This window comes from Lemur catta, chromosome X (genome assembly GCF_020740605.2).
Source record: "Lemur catta isolate mLemCat1 chromosome X, mLemCat1.pri, whole genome shotgun sequence".
Lineage (NCBI taxonomy): Eukaryota > Metazoa > Chordata > Mammalia > Primates > Lemuridae > Lemur > Lemur catta.
Window position 1 is genome coordinate 21,735,390 of NC_059155.1, and position 14,302 is coordinate 21,749,691.

General features: G+C 37.2%; 1 protein-coding gene across 2 annotated transcripts; it reads left to right on the forward strand.

Annotated features, from left to right (window-relative positions):
* The first annotated feature begins 2,827 nt into the window (after nt 1–2,827).
* On the forward strand, nt 2,828–12,817 carry MCTS1 (MCTS1 re-initiation and release factor). 2 transcript variants are annotated; one of them, XM_045538765.1, is made up of 6 exons: nt 2,828–3,195; nt 4,362–4,514; nt 5,053–5,150; nt 9,068–9,201; nt 11,774–11,841; nt 12,608–12,817. In XM_045538765.1, the coding sequence occupies exons 1-6, from the start codon at nt 3,185–3,187 to the stop codon at nt 12,687–12,689; spliced, it is 546 nt and encodes a 181-aa protein (XP_045394721.1). In that variant the 5' UTR covers nt 2,828–3,184; the 3' UTR covers nt 12,690–12,817. The 2 variants fall into 2 exon arrangements, with proteins under 2 accessions (XP_045394721.1, XP_045394720.1); XM_045538764.1 differs by lacking the exon at nt 2,828–3,195 and adding an exon at nt 3,276–3,808.
* Nucleotides 12,818–14,302: the final 1,485 nt, after the last annotated feature.

Genomic DNA, 14,302 nt, shown 5'->3' on the forward strand with positions numbered 1-14,302 from the left:
CAGAGTGATTGATGGTGGGGCAGTAGTGTGATTCTTAGGTGTGTCTTGCTCTAGTGGGGTATATAAAGCCAGACTGCAGCTGCCTCTAAGGTGTAAGGCTGAGAGGCAGTTTGTGGGAAATATGACCCTACTGAAAGACTTCACTGGCTGTAGATTCTGAGAGATGTGAGGCCCAGCAGGGGTCTGGCAGTGACCCAATTCTTTCTTGCAGTGAAAGCAGCTCCTCCAGTGTTCAAAGCTGTGTGGCCTAGCTCCTAAAGAAACCTTTCTTTACCAGACATGCTGAAGGGTTTGAGTGCCATGCTTGGTGTTCAAGGAAGTTTATGAAAAAGAAAAGGAGGCCTTACTACAAACTTCCTTGGGCAGCATTTTAGAGCCTCATATCAAGAAGACCCTATAAGATCCTTTCAAAATTCTAAGAGGGCAAACACAATTGTTAAACGTTTAATGCTTATTAGACTTAGGTTACTTATTTTAGTAAAACATATGATAGACTTGGGTTTTCTGTGTCTTGTGATACATGTACATTGAGGACCCTTATAAAATAAATTGCACAGAATATTTATGCACAAATTATAGGACAGAGAGGATAGATGTCTAAAACATAAAGGTCTTTTTTTTTTTTGAGACAGAGTCTCACTTTGTCACCTGGGGTAGAGTGTAGTGGCATCATCATAGCTCACTGCGACCTCAAACTCTGTTCTTAAGCAGTTCTCCTGCCTCAGCCTCCTGAGTAGCTGGGACAACAGGTGTGCACCACCACGCCTAGCCAATTTTTCTATTTTTTTGTAGAGACAGGGTCTTGCTCTTGCTCAGGCTGGTCTTGAACTCCTGGCCTCAATTAATCTTCCTGCCTTGGCCTCCCAGAGTGCTAAGATTATAGGCATGAGCCACCACCGCACACCTAGCCTAAAGGTCGTTATAACTATTTATTACATGAATAAATGAAGTTCATTGTCTTAATTTTTGAAGAGGTTTATTTTGAGGTGTTTCTTCTTTTATGACATATAGTTGGTTGTAGCAATGATTATTTGAAGGTGAGTCCTTTGTCAAAAGCAAACCCCCAGTTATAACCTTGGAAAGACAGAATCCACTTTATTTATTTATTTTTATTTATTTATTTATTTTGAGACAGAGTCTCGCTTTGTTGCTCGGGCTAGAGTGAGTGCCGTGGCGTCAGCCTAGCTCACAGCAACCTCAAACTCCTGGGCTTCAGCGATCCTACTGCCTCAGCCTCCCGAGTAGCTGGGACTACAGCCATGTGCCACCATGCCCGGCTAATTTTTTCTATGTATATTTTAGTTGGCCAGATAATTTCTTTCTGTTTTTTTTTTTTAGTAGAGACGGGGTATCGCTCAGGCTGGTCTCGAACTCCTGACCTTGAGCGATCCACTCGCCTCGGCCTCCCAGAGTGCCAGGATTACAGGCGTCAGCCACCGCGCCCAGTCTTAATTAGTAGGTTTTTTTAAACAAAAAGTTCAAGAAATTAGGAAATCTATCTAGGTGTTAATTTCTGGGTCCATAAAGTTATTACATATGATATTATCATATATAAGATCTCATGTAAATGATCTACTTATACTTAGTCTGCTTAATAATAGCTGTTTATTGCTGTTTATAATGTATTGTTGTTAAATGGCAGGCTCCCAGGGTGATGTGAGAGTTGCCAGGAGAGGAAGGTTCTTTGGCAAGAGTCCTGATAGTGTAGCACTAACCACAGCTTGGGATCTGGTCTTCAGTTTTGCATGTTCATAAACTCAATGTTCTAAATGTTGCAGAGTTGATCGATGCTGGGAATGTGGATTCACGCTAAGGACATTGACAAGAGACTGATGTATAAACCAGAATGCCAATTTATTAATTTACAAAGACAAACATAATTGCTCACGCAGATTTGATTTAAAAATAGCAAATTCTTTCCTGTGGGCAGATCTTCACGGGAAGCCAAATTATAATCAGAAGATTGTTTGTACCATAGAATCAAGACAAGGTGAGTGAGTTAGACAATTCAAATGCATAATGCCGTTTGTCATGATTGCTTTAATGGTCCATCTCCCCAATATGGACTAGAGTATTTGTTCCCTGGAGAGATTGGTGTATTTATTTTAGAGGTCAGTGCACACCTACCCCACTTCCTGAGTAGTGCCTGTTCAGGTTTTCTCATTTTTCTATGCTTTCTTTGTTGACCAAAACCTTTGACTGGTATAAATTTTTCTATCAGCTCTCTTTAAAAATTACATAAGTAAAACGTGTATCTTTAGCCATTACCTCGTCAATCAGATTACAGTCTAGTATTGCTCACCTAGAGGCCATTCTAACCTTCAAGGAAATTACCTCTCTTGATTTATGGTTCAACTTGTAGGTATGGGCGTGAGGGGGGAGGCTGCAATCTAGTGAATTTTATTTAATAATTCTACGAGGGCACCTTACTGTGGCCAGGGAATAGGATTACCAGATAAAAAAACAGGATGCCCAAATAAATTCAGATAAACAAGGACTATATATATTTTAGTGTAAGTATGTCCAAAATATTGACAAGGTATACTTACACTAAAAATAGTATTCACTGTTAATCTGAAATTCAAGTTTAAGTAGGCATCCTGTATTTTTATTTGCTAAACCTGGCAGTCCTACTGGCACATTAACATGAAGCCATGAGGCTTGCCTGGGTTCACGCTGGCCGGTAAGCACCAGTCCATTCGGTTGCCTCATACCGGGAACAAAAACCATTCCCACTAAAATGTTTAGGTTGACAGTAGGTAGCAACGAAGCACGGAAAAATCTTGACCCTTTGAGGAATCCGTAACTGACGCAACTGCCATAAGTGCTGCTTTGCTTGATTCCTCGGCCCCCTCCCTCATTCTTCTCTTCCTGCAACTAGAAAGAACTGCTCTATCACTTCTTTCTCAAGTCCCGCCCTTTCAGCTACCTCCAACGGGAGAGGGCTCGGTTGCCCAAAAGGAGTTAACAAAAGCGCCGACGTGGAGTTCAGAGGAGCGGAAGTAGTCACATTTCACTGAGAGCCGTAAAGTGCGTCTAGTTTTTCTCGCATTCCGGATAACGACAACAGCTCCGACTGTCAGTGCCGGGGTTCCTCGTGTAAGGGGATCTGCCGGACCCTTGCTAATTCAATTTCTTTCCCATCCCGGGCCCTTCCCTATCGTCGCCCCCTTCACCTTGGATCATGTTCAAGAAGTAAGGACATGCCGTGGCCTCTGTCGGCTGCTCACAAAGGCGGTGGGGGTGGGGGTGGGGAAGAGGGCGAGAGCAAAGATCCTCTTTCTCTCTCCCCCGCCCCTGCCATCCTGACTCCCTAAGGTTTTCTATAGTACTATGCTCTCACTCGCAACTTGCAACACTTCTTTAAGCTTTCCATCCCTAATTCTCAATCGGGTCTCGGTCCCGCCACTCCCGTTGTTTTTTTTTCTCTCCTTATGCTTCTTTCTCTTTTGCCCCCTCCCTCAATTCTGTCTCCATTCCTAGAACTCTACCAATCACATCCGTGCACTGTGATTTACCTGAGAGGGGAGCCCTGCACTCACTGCCATATGTTTATTAGTTATGAACTGAATAGAGGAAGGCTTGACTTCCTGGGTCATGGGAGTGAAGGAGTCTGGGTGACAGGAAGCAAGCGGCCTGTCATGCCTATTGCCTAGCTGCCAGATTAACCTTGCCTTGAAAGTAACGTGATTGCCCCGCAGGCTTTTCAGTGTAAGGAAGACAAAAATTCCTTGGGAACCTACCCAGTGGGTTTGCCTTCCAGATTTGGTAGACGAAAAAAGCAAAGGGGGGACATGGGCAAAGGAAGGTGGGTTTTGTGCATGACATTTTGAGCAAAAATAAATAGGGATCTTAGAAATCATCCTCATCATCATCTTTTAAAAAAAGCTCAGCAGATTGCATAGCTAGCAGGGGCCGATTTTCTGTGTTATGCCTGGGTTGGTCTTTTGTATCTCAACGCTTGAGGTTTTTTTATTTTTATTTATTTTTTTTTAAACACAGGTTTTATTATTGGTAGGAGTCTGTGTTTCCGCCTGGATAGAAATGAGTAAGATTTTCCAGGAAAAGTGTTTGCGTAGCTAATTACAGATTATAGTGCAAAATATGTTTCATATTCCTCCCCTCCCCCCCAGTTAATTGCTGTATACATGATAGTTTATTTTAATATTGCATTAAGACTTTGGTTTTGTGCTGGATAGAATAAGAGGGAAATGGTGTTTTTTAAAAAAACTTATTTCACAATTATTTTAAGCATCTAAATACTTGCTTGGGAATAGATGACTAATTAGAACAATACCTTTAGGTATTCTGATACTTCTGCTTAGAAATGCCTTTTTTTTCTTGCAAAAACCACTTGGCAGATTTGATGAAAAAGAAAATGTGTCCAACTGCATCCAGTTGAAAACCTCAGTTATTAAGGGTATTAAGAACCAATTAATAGAGCAATTTCCGGGTATTGAACCATGGCTTAATCAAATCATGCCTAAAAAAGATCCTGTCAAAATAGTCCGATGGTAAGTCTTTGTTTTTCTCTGTGTAAAACTCAGAGTAGCTGAATATTTAATGATTAGATTTCACTAATACTAAGTGGAATTATTTTCAAATTAACTATTGATAGATTAATGGGAATAGATACAAAATAACTAAAATTATCAATATTTATATTTTCAAATATTTTCTATGTCCATGAAAAATGCAGCTTTGTATATTGATTGTTTTATTAGAGTTAAATTTTTCATTTAGAGTTGGATTTAGCTTATTTCAGTTTGTTCTTTAGAGATTTGTTTTATTGAATTATCTAACAATGGAATTTAAATAATAAAATGTGAAATAAAATTGGTTGTAGCAGATTATATTTTTATTTTTTCTCTACTAAACTTGTATGATAGGAAAAACAATGTAAATAATGTTTTTGGCTGTGATCTTTACTGAAATTTTTAAAAGCTTATCTCTGTATGCATATTTCATTTGTGATTTTTAAAGGATGTTTGACCTATATTCATTTTTGAAAGAAAATTTCTAACTTGGTACTTTGTGACATTTGTCTTACAGCCATGAACATATAGAAATCCTTACAGTTAATGGAGAATTACTGTTTTTTAGACAAAGAGAGGGGCCTTTTTATCCAACCCTAAGGTTACTTCACAAATGTAAGTCTTGTTAGAGATATGCATTTGGGGATCTAGAAGGACACAAATGAAGCTGAAGTGACTTTTAGTACTTAATGTGTTATTTATTAGTACTAGGTAAAAGGAATGTAAGACTAAAATGAATGCCCATGTGAAAAATGCAAATTCTCTCATTGTACATTGCAGAAAGCCCAAGAAGGAGCATTCCTTCCTTAATTTAACAAATATTTATTGAACTTAGTATGTGCCAGGCACTGAGCTAGGTACTGAAAATACAATGGGAAGCAAAGACAGACATGGTCCCTGTCCTTGTGAAGCTAATACTCTAGTTGGCAGAATAGACAACAATTAGATAATTACACAAATATATGTCTACAAACTGCGATAAGCACTGTGAGCATTTTCATCTCTTAAATTCGTTTCCGGATTTGCCTACTAGAGAAAGCTCCATATATGGGAAAACATTGGCTAAATGTGGGGAGACCCAGTTATTGTTAGTTGCGTGCCGTGGTCAGATGTTATGAAAACAAATGTTTATTTCATACCCACATTTGCATGTTAGATTGAGTATATTACAAAAGAAAATCCAAAGTAAGATATAATCCTAGGGCACAAAAAGTTTTCAAATGGGAAGTAAAATTTCTGCTCTTCAGTTCTGGCATTCTAGCCAAGAGGCAGAAGGGAAGGGAGTGACTGGAAGGTTTTGTGGTTGGTGATAATGACTTAATGAGTTTGGCTTTTTGGTAAGAGGAGATCAGTTTGGAATTACTTGGTAGTGCAGAGGTCAGGAGCAGTAAACCTGTTAGGCAAGTCTTGAAAGAGGTGAAGCATTTTAATATTTACAAGGGAATAATTACAATTATTTGATTAACTATTTCATCAGGTTAAAAAAACTTTAATGAGAGAAATTGGATCCTAAAGCAATGGGGAAAATTTTAAATGAAAATATTTTGGAAGGCCGGGCGAGGTGGCTCACGCCTGTAATCCCAGCCCTGTGGGAGGCCGAGGCGGGTGGATCGCTCGAGGTCAGGAGTTCGAGACCAGCATGAGTGAGACCCCATCTCTACTAAAAATAGAAATAAATTATCTAGACAACTAAAATATATATATAGAAAAAATTAGCCGGGCATGGTGGCGCCTGCCTGTAGTCCCAGCTACTCGGGAGGCTGAGGCAGTAGGATCGCTTAAGCCCAGGAGTTTGAGGTTGCTGTGAGCTAGGCTGACGCCACGGCACTCACTCTAGCCCGGGCAACAAAGTGAGACTCTGTCTCAAAAAAAAAAAATATTTTGGTGACATTAAGACATTTTGATGACATTAGTTCCTGTTCAACTAAGAGAAAACAGAGACAAAATAATCATATGTATTGCGTAAACCTAGATTTGTTCCTGGTTTGAAAAAGAAACAAAAATCAAAGCCCCCCTTTCTCTCCCCTCTGCCCCCGAAAAAAGGTATAATAGGCTTTCTTAGGACTATTGGGGGAAATTTGAATATGGTTTGGCTATAAAATGATATTGTAGAATTCTTAAATTTTTAGGTGTGATAATAGTATTGTAGTTATGTAGGAGAATGACTATTTTTAAATGTTTGCTTATTTATGGTGAAACATATCTGGACTTAATTTCAAATGATAGAGGAAAAATGTGTATGTATAAATAGAAAGAGATAAAGCAAACATAGGAAGCTGTTAATGAACAATTGTTGAATCTAAGTGGATAGTGTCCAGGTCTTCGTTGAACTGTTCTTCTAGTTTTTCTGTATGTTGAGCATTTTCATAATAAATCAGAAGAAAAGGATGTTCCTATTTAATTTTTTGCTGGGGAATCAATCTTTTAGAATATCTTAAAGTTATTCTTGTGTAAGAAGCAGGATAATATGGTAGTTTAAAATGTGAACTTGGAGTTAGGCAGACCAGGGTTCATTTCCCAGTACATGCCACTTTTGGCAAGTCACTTAACCTTTTTAAGCTTTGTTTCCTTATCTTTAAAAATGGACATGATAATTTTATATATCTCCAGGGGTTGTGAGGATTAAATGAGATAGTGCATGTTATGTACCTAATACAATGCCAGGAACACAGTAAGTGCTCAATATACAGTAGCCATTATAATGATGTAGTAATTGTTCTATAAATGTTTACTACTACTACTACTACTTATCATTATCATGATTGTGATTGTGATCATTATCATTATTAAGGGGCAGATATTAATGAGGATGAGATCTAGTAAACAAATTATGGCCTATGAATAGTAAATGCATTCATTCAGTCAAAATCCTTCTTTATCAGTAATATGTTTAAATTAATTTGTGGTCTTGGTAGGAAAAAAGACTTATCTGTTCTTTGACTAGTGGTAAGGCATTAAAGTGAATAAATTTTACCTGCTATTGTCATTATTATTCCTAGAGAGCTCTGAGAGGCTTAAAAAGTTTTTCTCCCAGTATTTGTTTGAAATCCTCTCAGGATCCTTTAATTATTAGGTTATGGATTATTAGTAGATACACATACACATAAATTTTTTTACAAAAGGAATACATGTACATCATATAAATTTGGAAAATACAGAAATATATAACTAATTAATAAACACCTGCATTCCCATGACCTAGAGTTAACCATTGTTAGTGTATTGGTGAACTTCCATCCAGTTATTTCCTGCGATGTGTGAAAATGCATTTTTTTTTTTTTGCTTTTTAAATTGAGTTCTCTGTTAACATACTTTTTTGATTGATCTATAATAGTTGTACGTATTTTGGTGGTACACATGTATTTTCATATCTGTATACAGTATATAATGATCAAATCAGGGTAACTGGGGATATTCATCACCTCAAACATTTATCTTTATATTGGGAAGATTACAATTCTTCTCTTCTAGCTATTTTGAAATGTACAATAACTCATTGTTAACTATGATTTCCCTACTGTACTCTTGAATACTAGAGCTTACTCCTATGTAACTGTAATTTTGTAACTCTTAGCCAACTTCTTTTCATCCCACTGTAGTTTTTTTGAAACTAACAGACTTTACTTTTTAGAACAGTACTAGGTTTATAGAAAAAGTGAGCAGAAAGAACAGAGTTCCCATTTATGTATTCCCTCTCCCCAACTCAGTATTCCCAACATCTTTCATTGGTGTGATACATTTGTTACAATTGATGAACCAACGTTGATACATTATTTTTAATGAAAGCCCATAGTTTACATTAGGGTTCACTCTTTGTATTGTATCGTTCTATGAGTTTTGCCAAGTGCATAATACCAAGTATCTACTGTTAAAGTATCATACAGAATAGTTTTACTGCCCTAAACATGTTTTATATTCTACTTATTCACCCTTCCTCCCTCCTCCTCAACCCCTAGTAACCACTGTTCTTTGTGATAGTTTTTTATTCTCCTTTTTTCACTTAACATTATATTGTGAACATCTCTCAGAGCATTAAGTATTCTCCCCAAAACATGGTTTTATTATATAGATATGACAGACGTATCTTAAGCTTTTATCTCTTACCTTATTATTGGACATTTAGGTTGATTCCAGTTTATTTCTATTATAAGTATTAGTACCACAACGAATAACTTTCAACCTAGATATATTGTATATCCCTCATTTTTTTCTTAGAATAAAGTCCTAGAAATAGGATTATTGAGTCAGTTTGAACCTTTTCAAGGCTGTTGATGCATGTTGCCAAGTAGTGATAAAGACTATTAGTAGTAGAAGCCTTCTAGTAGTATATGAGAATGCCAGTGTTCCTACACTCTTGCTAGTACTGGGAATTACTTTCCTTAAAAATATTTACCAATTTGGTAAGTGAAGGATAGTGTTATTTTGCATCTGTCAGAATACTGTAATTTGAGAAACATTTGTTCATGTCCTTTGCCTTTTTCTGTTGAGTCATCAGTCTTAATAATTTATATAATGTGTTTCTTTTCTTCTAGATCCTTTTATCCTGCCACACCAGCAGGTTGATAAAGGAGCCATCAAATTTGTACTCAGTGGAGCAAATATCATGTGTCCAGGCTTAACTTCTCCTGGAGCTAAGCTTTACCCTGCTGCAGTAGATACCATTGTTGTATCCTTCCCAGGCTATAACTGCTGAAAAAATGCATTCATTGTGTTTCTATTACTGAAAGATCTATCCAAGGGAACATTAGATATACTTTTTTGGAGGTTACTGTTACTGTTGTCTCATGCCTTTCTGGTTACATTTGAAGTTGTGGGAAGTAACTGTTTTTATTTCTTGATACTAAATTATGTCCCATCTTAGGTAGTTTTTGTTTCATTTTTGAGACAGGGTTTCACTCTGTCACCCAGGCTAGAGTGCAGTGGCATCATCATAGCTCAGTGCAACCTCAAACTCTTGGGCTTAAGCAATTTTCCTGTCTCAGCCTCCTGAGTAGCTGGGACTACAGGTGTGCACTCAGCTAATTTTTCTATTTTTTGTAGAGATGGGGGCTTGCTATGTTGCTCAGGCTGTTCTTGGACTCCTGGCCTCAAGCAATCCTCCTGCCTCAGCCTCCCAAAATGTTAGCCACACCTGGTCTAGGTAGTTTCTTAGACGTTAAATGAGAACAAGTTATAAAAGAGTCCCAGCTGCATTTTGGCCCAGTTAGGGCCTATTGTTATCAGACTTGGGACACAATATGAAACTCTTGATTACCACTATAAAGGATATAGGTGATATGATTGGATCAGCCTTTTGGACATCAACTTGCTGCTTTAATGTTCACTTTGACTTACCCAGATGTACTGGAGTAAAAGCTCTCAAAAGGAAAAAGAATTTAGGCACTGGGTATAGTATCTCTTTTCCCAAGCAACAATTTTGTGTTAGGAGTGGGTAGTGGGAAATATTGGTGGTCCCCAACTTTTATTTTAAAACTTCATTTTTAAGTTGGTTAGTTGGCCCTCAGAGCATGTTTTTTCAAAGAGAAATGTTAAAGTCCAAGATAGTCCTTAAAGATATATACTTTAGTTTTTCTTTACAAATTGCTATAAGCATGTGCTACTGTACCCAGCTAATTTTTTAAAAATTGGTAAAGATAGGGTCTTGATACGTTGCCCAGGCTGCTTGAACTCCTGGCCTCAGGTGATCCTCCCCCCTTGGCCTCACAAAAACCTGGGATTACAGGTGTGAGCCACCACGCCTGGCCTTAAAGATCTATTCAACTCATGATTTAGCTGATTTATTCAAGGAATTAATTGGGGGGAGGGGAAATTCTAGATTATTTCTATTTCTACAAAGCCCTTTCAGCGATATCCTAGATTAAGTAGGTTTTTGTGGCTAGTCTGGACAGGAGGCCATTTTTCCTTTGTCATAGCCAAAGTGGCCATTTGCCTCAGGTTGAGAAAAGGAATGGTGAAATAGGGAAATCACTTTGGGAGTGGGTTTGAGAGTGTGTTCTGTGCTCAAAAGGATGATATCCTCTGTTGTGGCAGTTATAGCTAAGTTGTATGTTTATATTTTAGGAAAAGCTTGTGTTGACATAGATACTATTCACATAATAAGTGCTCAAATATTTGGAACATTGAATGAATGAATTTAAAACCAATGGAGAAGCCGGGCACGGTGGCTCATGCCTGTAATCCTAGCACTTTGGGAGGCTGAGGCGGGAGGATCCCTCACGGTCAGGAATTCAAGACCAGCCTGAGCAAGAGAGAGACCCCGTCTCTACTAAAAATAGAAATAAATTATATGGACAGCTAAAAATATATAGAGAAAAATTAGCCGGGCATGGTGGTGCATGCCTGTAGTCCCAGCTACTCGGGAGGCTGAGGCAGGAGGATCGCTTGAGTCCAGGAGTTTGAGGTTGCTGTGAGCTAGGCTGATGCCACGGCACTCTAGCCTGGGCAACAGAGCGAGACTCTGTCTCAAAAAATGAAAAAATAAAATAAAATAAATGGAGAAAAGTATTCTGTAAGGACAGGTTATGATTTTTATGTTTATGATTTCTCTATGTGTTGGTAAGTTTATAGTTTTGGAGTTTCACTTAAATGGAAAATTTTCTTATTACCCCTAGCCTTTACTTTTTAAAATAATTTTTATTTTGAAATAATTATAGATTTACAGAAAGTTGCAAAAAATAGTACAGAGAGGACCTGTGTACCTTGAACCTTTACTTATGGAAATATGTACTGCAGTGTTTACCAATCCAGAAGCTTCAAGTGATAGCCAGGACCATTCTGGTTCTTCTAGAAAGGTTGAAACTATCCTATTGCGCTCTTAAAGATAGAATGGGAATACAATTATTATTTTCATATATCCTTTACATAAAGCCACCATTCAGTGATTAAAACACTAGAACAATTGATATTTATTTATTTCACAGTTTTTAGTATTTATGTGCAAGAAATTTTATCTCCTTTTTTGTATTACTCATTATGGTTTTGTTGGCATGGAGTTATAGTATTAACCTTTGACTTGAAACAAACATGATTATAAGATTTATTCATTTAGCAGTTATTGAATATTTAGAATGTGCCCACAGACCCTGCTAGGTCCCTGTTCTCAAGGAGTTAATGGTCTAGGAAAGGACATAAGGTGGGTTCAAAGTGGCTTAACTGGTAACATGGTCATTGTTTGACACCTTTCCCTCTCCTCAAGGCATTTTGATAGATAAATAGTTTTCTTAGCTGTGTGTTTTCAGGCTATCATGGCAGAAGGAAAACAGCATGCTCTATGTGTTGGAGTAATGAAGATGTCTGCAGAAGATATGTAAGTCTCACCTTAGGCCCCCTTAGCTTTTGAGATATGGGTAAGCAACCCAGGAAGCATCAGAATTATAGGTGAAATTTGCTCTCATTCATACCACATCTTACAAATATCTAAGCACAGAAGCCTCATTTCTGATTTTTTCTAACACTTAGGAAGCCATTGAAATCTATTTTGTCTTTGGGATTGCATTCTTTCTTAAGTACTCTGAAAAGAACCTGTGGGCCAACACAGCTGTTTTATATGTATGTATGTGGTACTTTAGGAATTTTTTATTTGGTACAATTTAAACTGGAGGGAGGGGGAAGATGTTTGGGCTAGTTTTTTAAACAGTGACATAGTTCAGTACCACACAGTATTCATCTTATATTCTGACTTGGTGGTATAAGCAATGTAGAGTATTAGGGAACTATTAAAGATATATTACCAAAATATAGGCAATATTTTTAAAAACTTTAGAACCCATTTGATGACCAAATTAGTTCTATTGATTTTGTTTCAAGGTTAATGTAACACTTTGATAGTCTAGTCTGGTGACATTATTACTCTGCTTCTATAGACCCATTAGTTAGATTGCTAAAATCACTTTAAGATATGAACTGTCACAGAGTGATGGAATTTAATATAGACAATAATGTAAGTGTAATAGCAATAAATTCTCTACATGTGGCTCATAATTACAAAATAGCAATGTACTTTGAATTATATTTATCATGAATAAGCCTATAAATATGCATAAAAATATGTTTATGTTTTTTCCCTTCTACAGTGAGAAAGTCAACAAAGGAATTGGCATTGAAAATATCCATTATTTAAATGATGGGCTGTGGCATATGAAGACATATAAATGAGCCCCAGAAGGAATGCACTTGGTCTAAATGTGGATATTGTGCCGTATCTGTGTTTGTGTCTATGTGTGACAGCATGAAGACAATGCCTCTGTGGTTATGCTGAATAAATTCAACAGATGCTAAAATTCTGTTAGCTTCAGAAATTGTTTTAATTTTTCTTAAACTCAAGTTAAAATTGGGTAGCAAACTTGGACATTAAAAGGTATCTGGTAAGTAACCAAACAGATAACTTAATGTCCTTTCTTAGGCTAGTGATAAAAGATGAAGGTAATTGGTAAATGGACTTGCCAGTTTACGATGGACCCACAGGGAATCTGTCTAGTTAATTGGAAATAGAGTGGGAATTTTATCTCATTACCCCAGGGCACCCAGCAGTGCCCCTTCTCTTTTGTGAGTGTGTGTTTGTTATTTATTTTTTAACTTTTAATTATGGAAAATTCCAAACATATTCAAAAATATGGGGAATCCTGTAATGGACCTTTCTATATCCATCACCCAGCTTCAGTTTATGGTCAGTCTTAGTTCATTTACACCTCACTTATTTCTCCCTATCCCTTAATTATTTTGCAGCAAATCCCAGACACCCTATCATTTCATCCATAACTACTTTAGTATGTATCTTTAATAGAAAAGTGGTCTTTTTTTAAAAAACACATAACCACAATACCATTATCACACCAAAGTTGTTTCTTAATATGATCAACTATCTAACTGTTCAAATTCCCTTGATTGTTTCTTTTTTATTTTTTTAACTGTTGGTTTGCTTTAATTAGGCACAGGCTTGATCAGATTTGGGTTCAATGTTTTTAGTGCCCTCTCTTGAGGAAAATCATACCCAAAAGATGCCCATAACTTCCAGATTTGGGTCCCCATTGTATTCTTCAAAGAATATATATCTCCTGTCATAAATGGAGTATGGGGGCCGTGGATCTACTTTAGTAAGAACAGTAATCTGTTTTGGGAGTTAAAAGAGCAGTTATGAATTTATTTGGTGATAAAGGCCTTTCTTCCTTATAACCTTGCTGTTATTCTAGTATCTCAGCCATCTTCATTTGGTTGTTTACCAATGTATGACATATGTGATTTTATTTTTCAGATGGATACAGACATTTACAAGATTGTGGTGACCTGTGTTACAGTTAGAAGTTGGTAAGAAAGGTGAGGGTGGATAGTAAAAGAGAGAGATCATTCCGCTGGCTGTTCCAGCTGGACCTCCCAGGATATAACATAGGTGAACTTAGATCCAGTGTCTGACCCTCAGATTGAGAGACCATTTCCCACTGACAAAACTTGTAAGACTTGGATATTTCCCAGTTAAAATGTAAATGTATTAATTTATAGTAGTAAGTCTATCTAGGGTAAACAGGAAATTTCTTGGTGAACATGGGTAAGAGCAAAGGAAGGTTGGTAACTTGGGGTAGTATTTCATTTGGGCTGGGGTAAGGCTTGGAGAGGTTTTCCTGCTTCATCATTATTTGGCATGCTTATCTCTGCCAAAATCTTATCTCTTTCCTAGCCTGTAGAGGTGCTCTGATATTTTACTTCCTATATCCTTTTCAAGTTCCATGTAATTTTCCTTTTGTTACGCCAGTTTGTTTTTTTTTTTTTTTTTT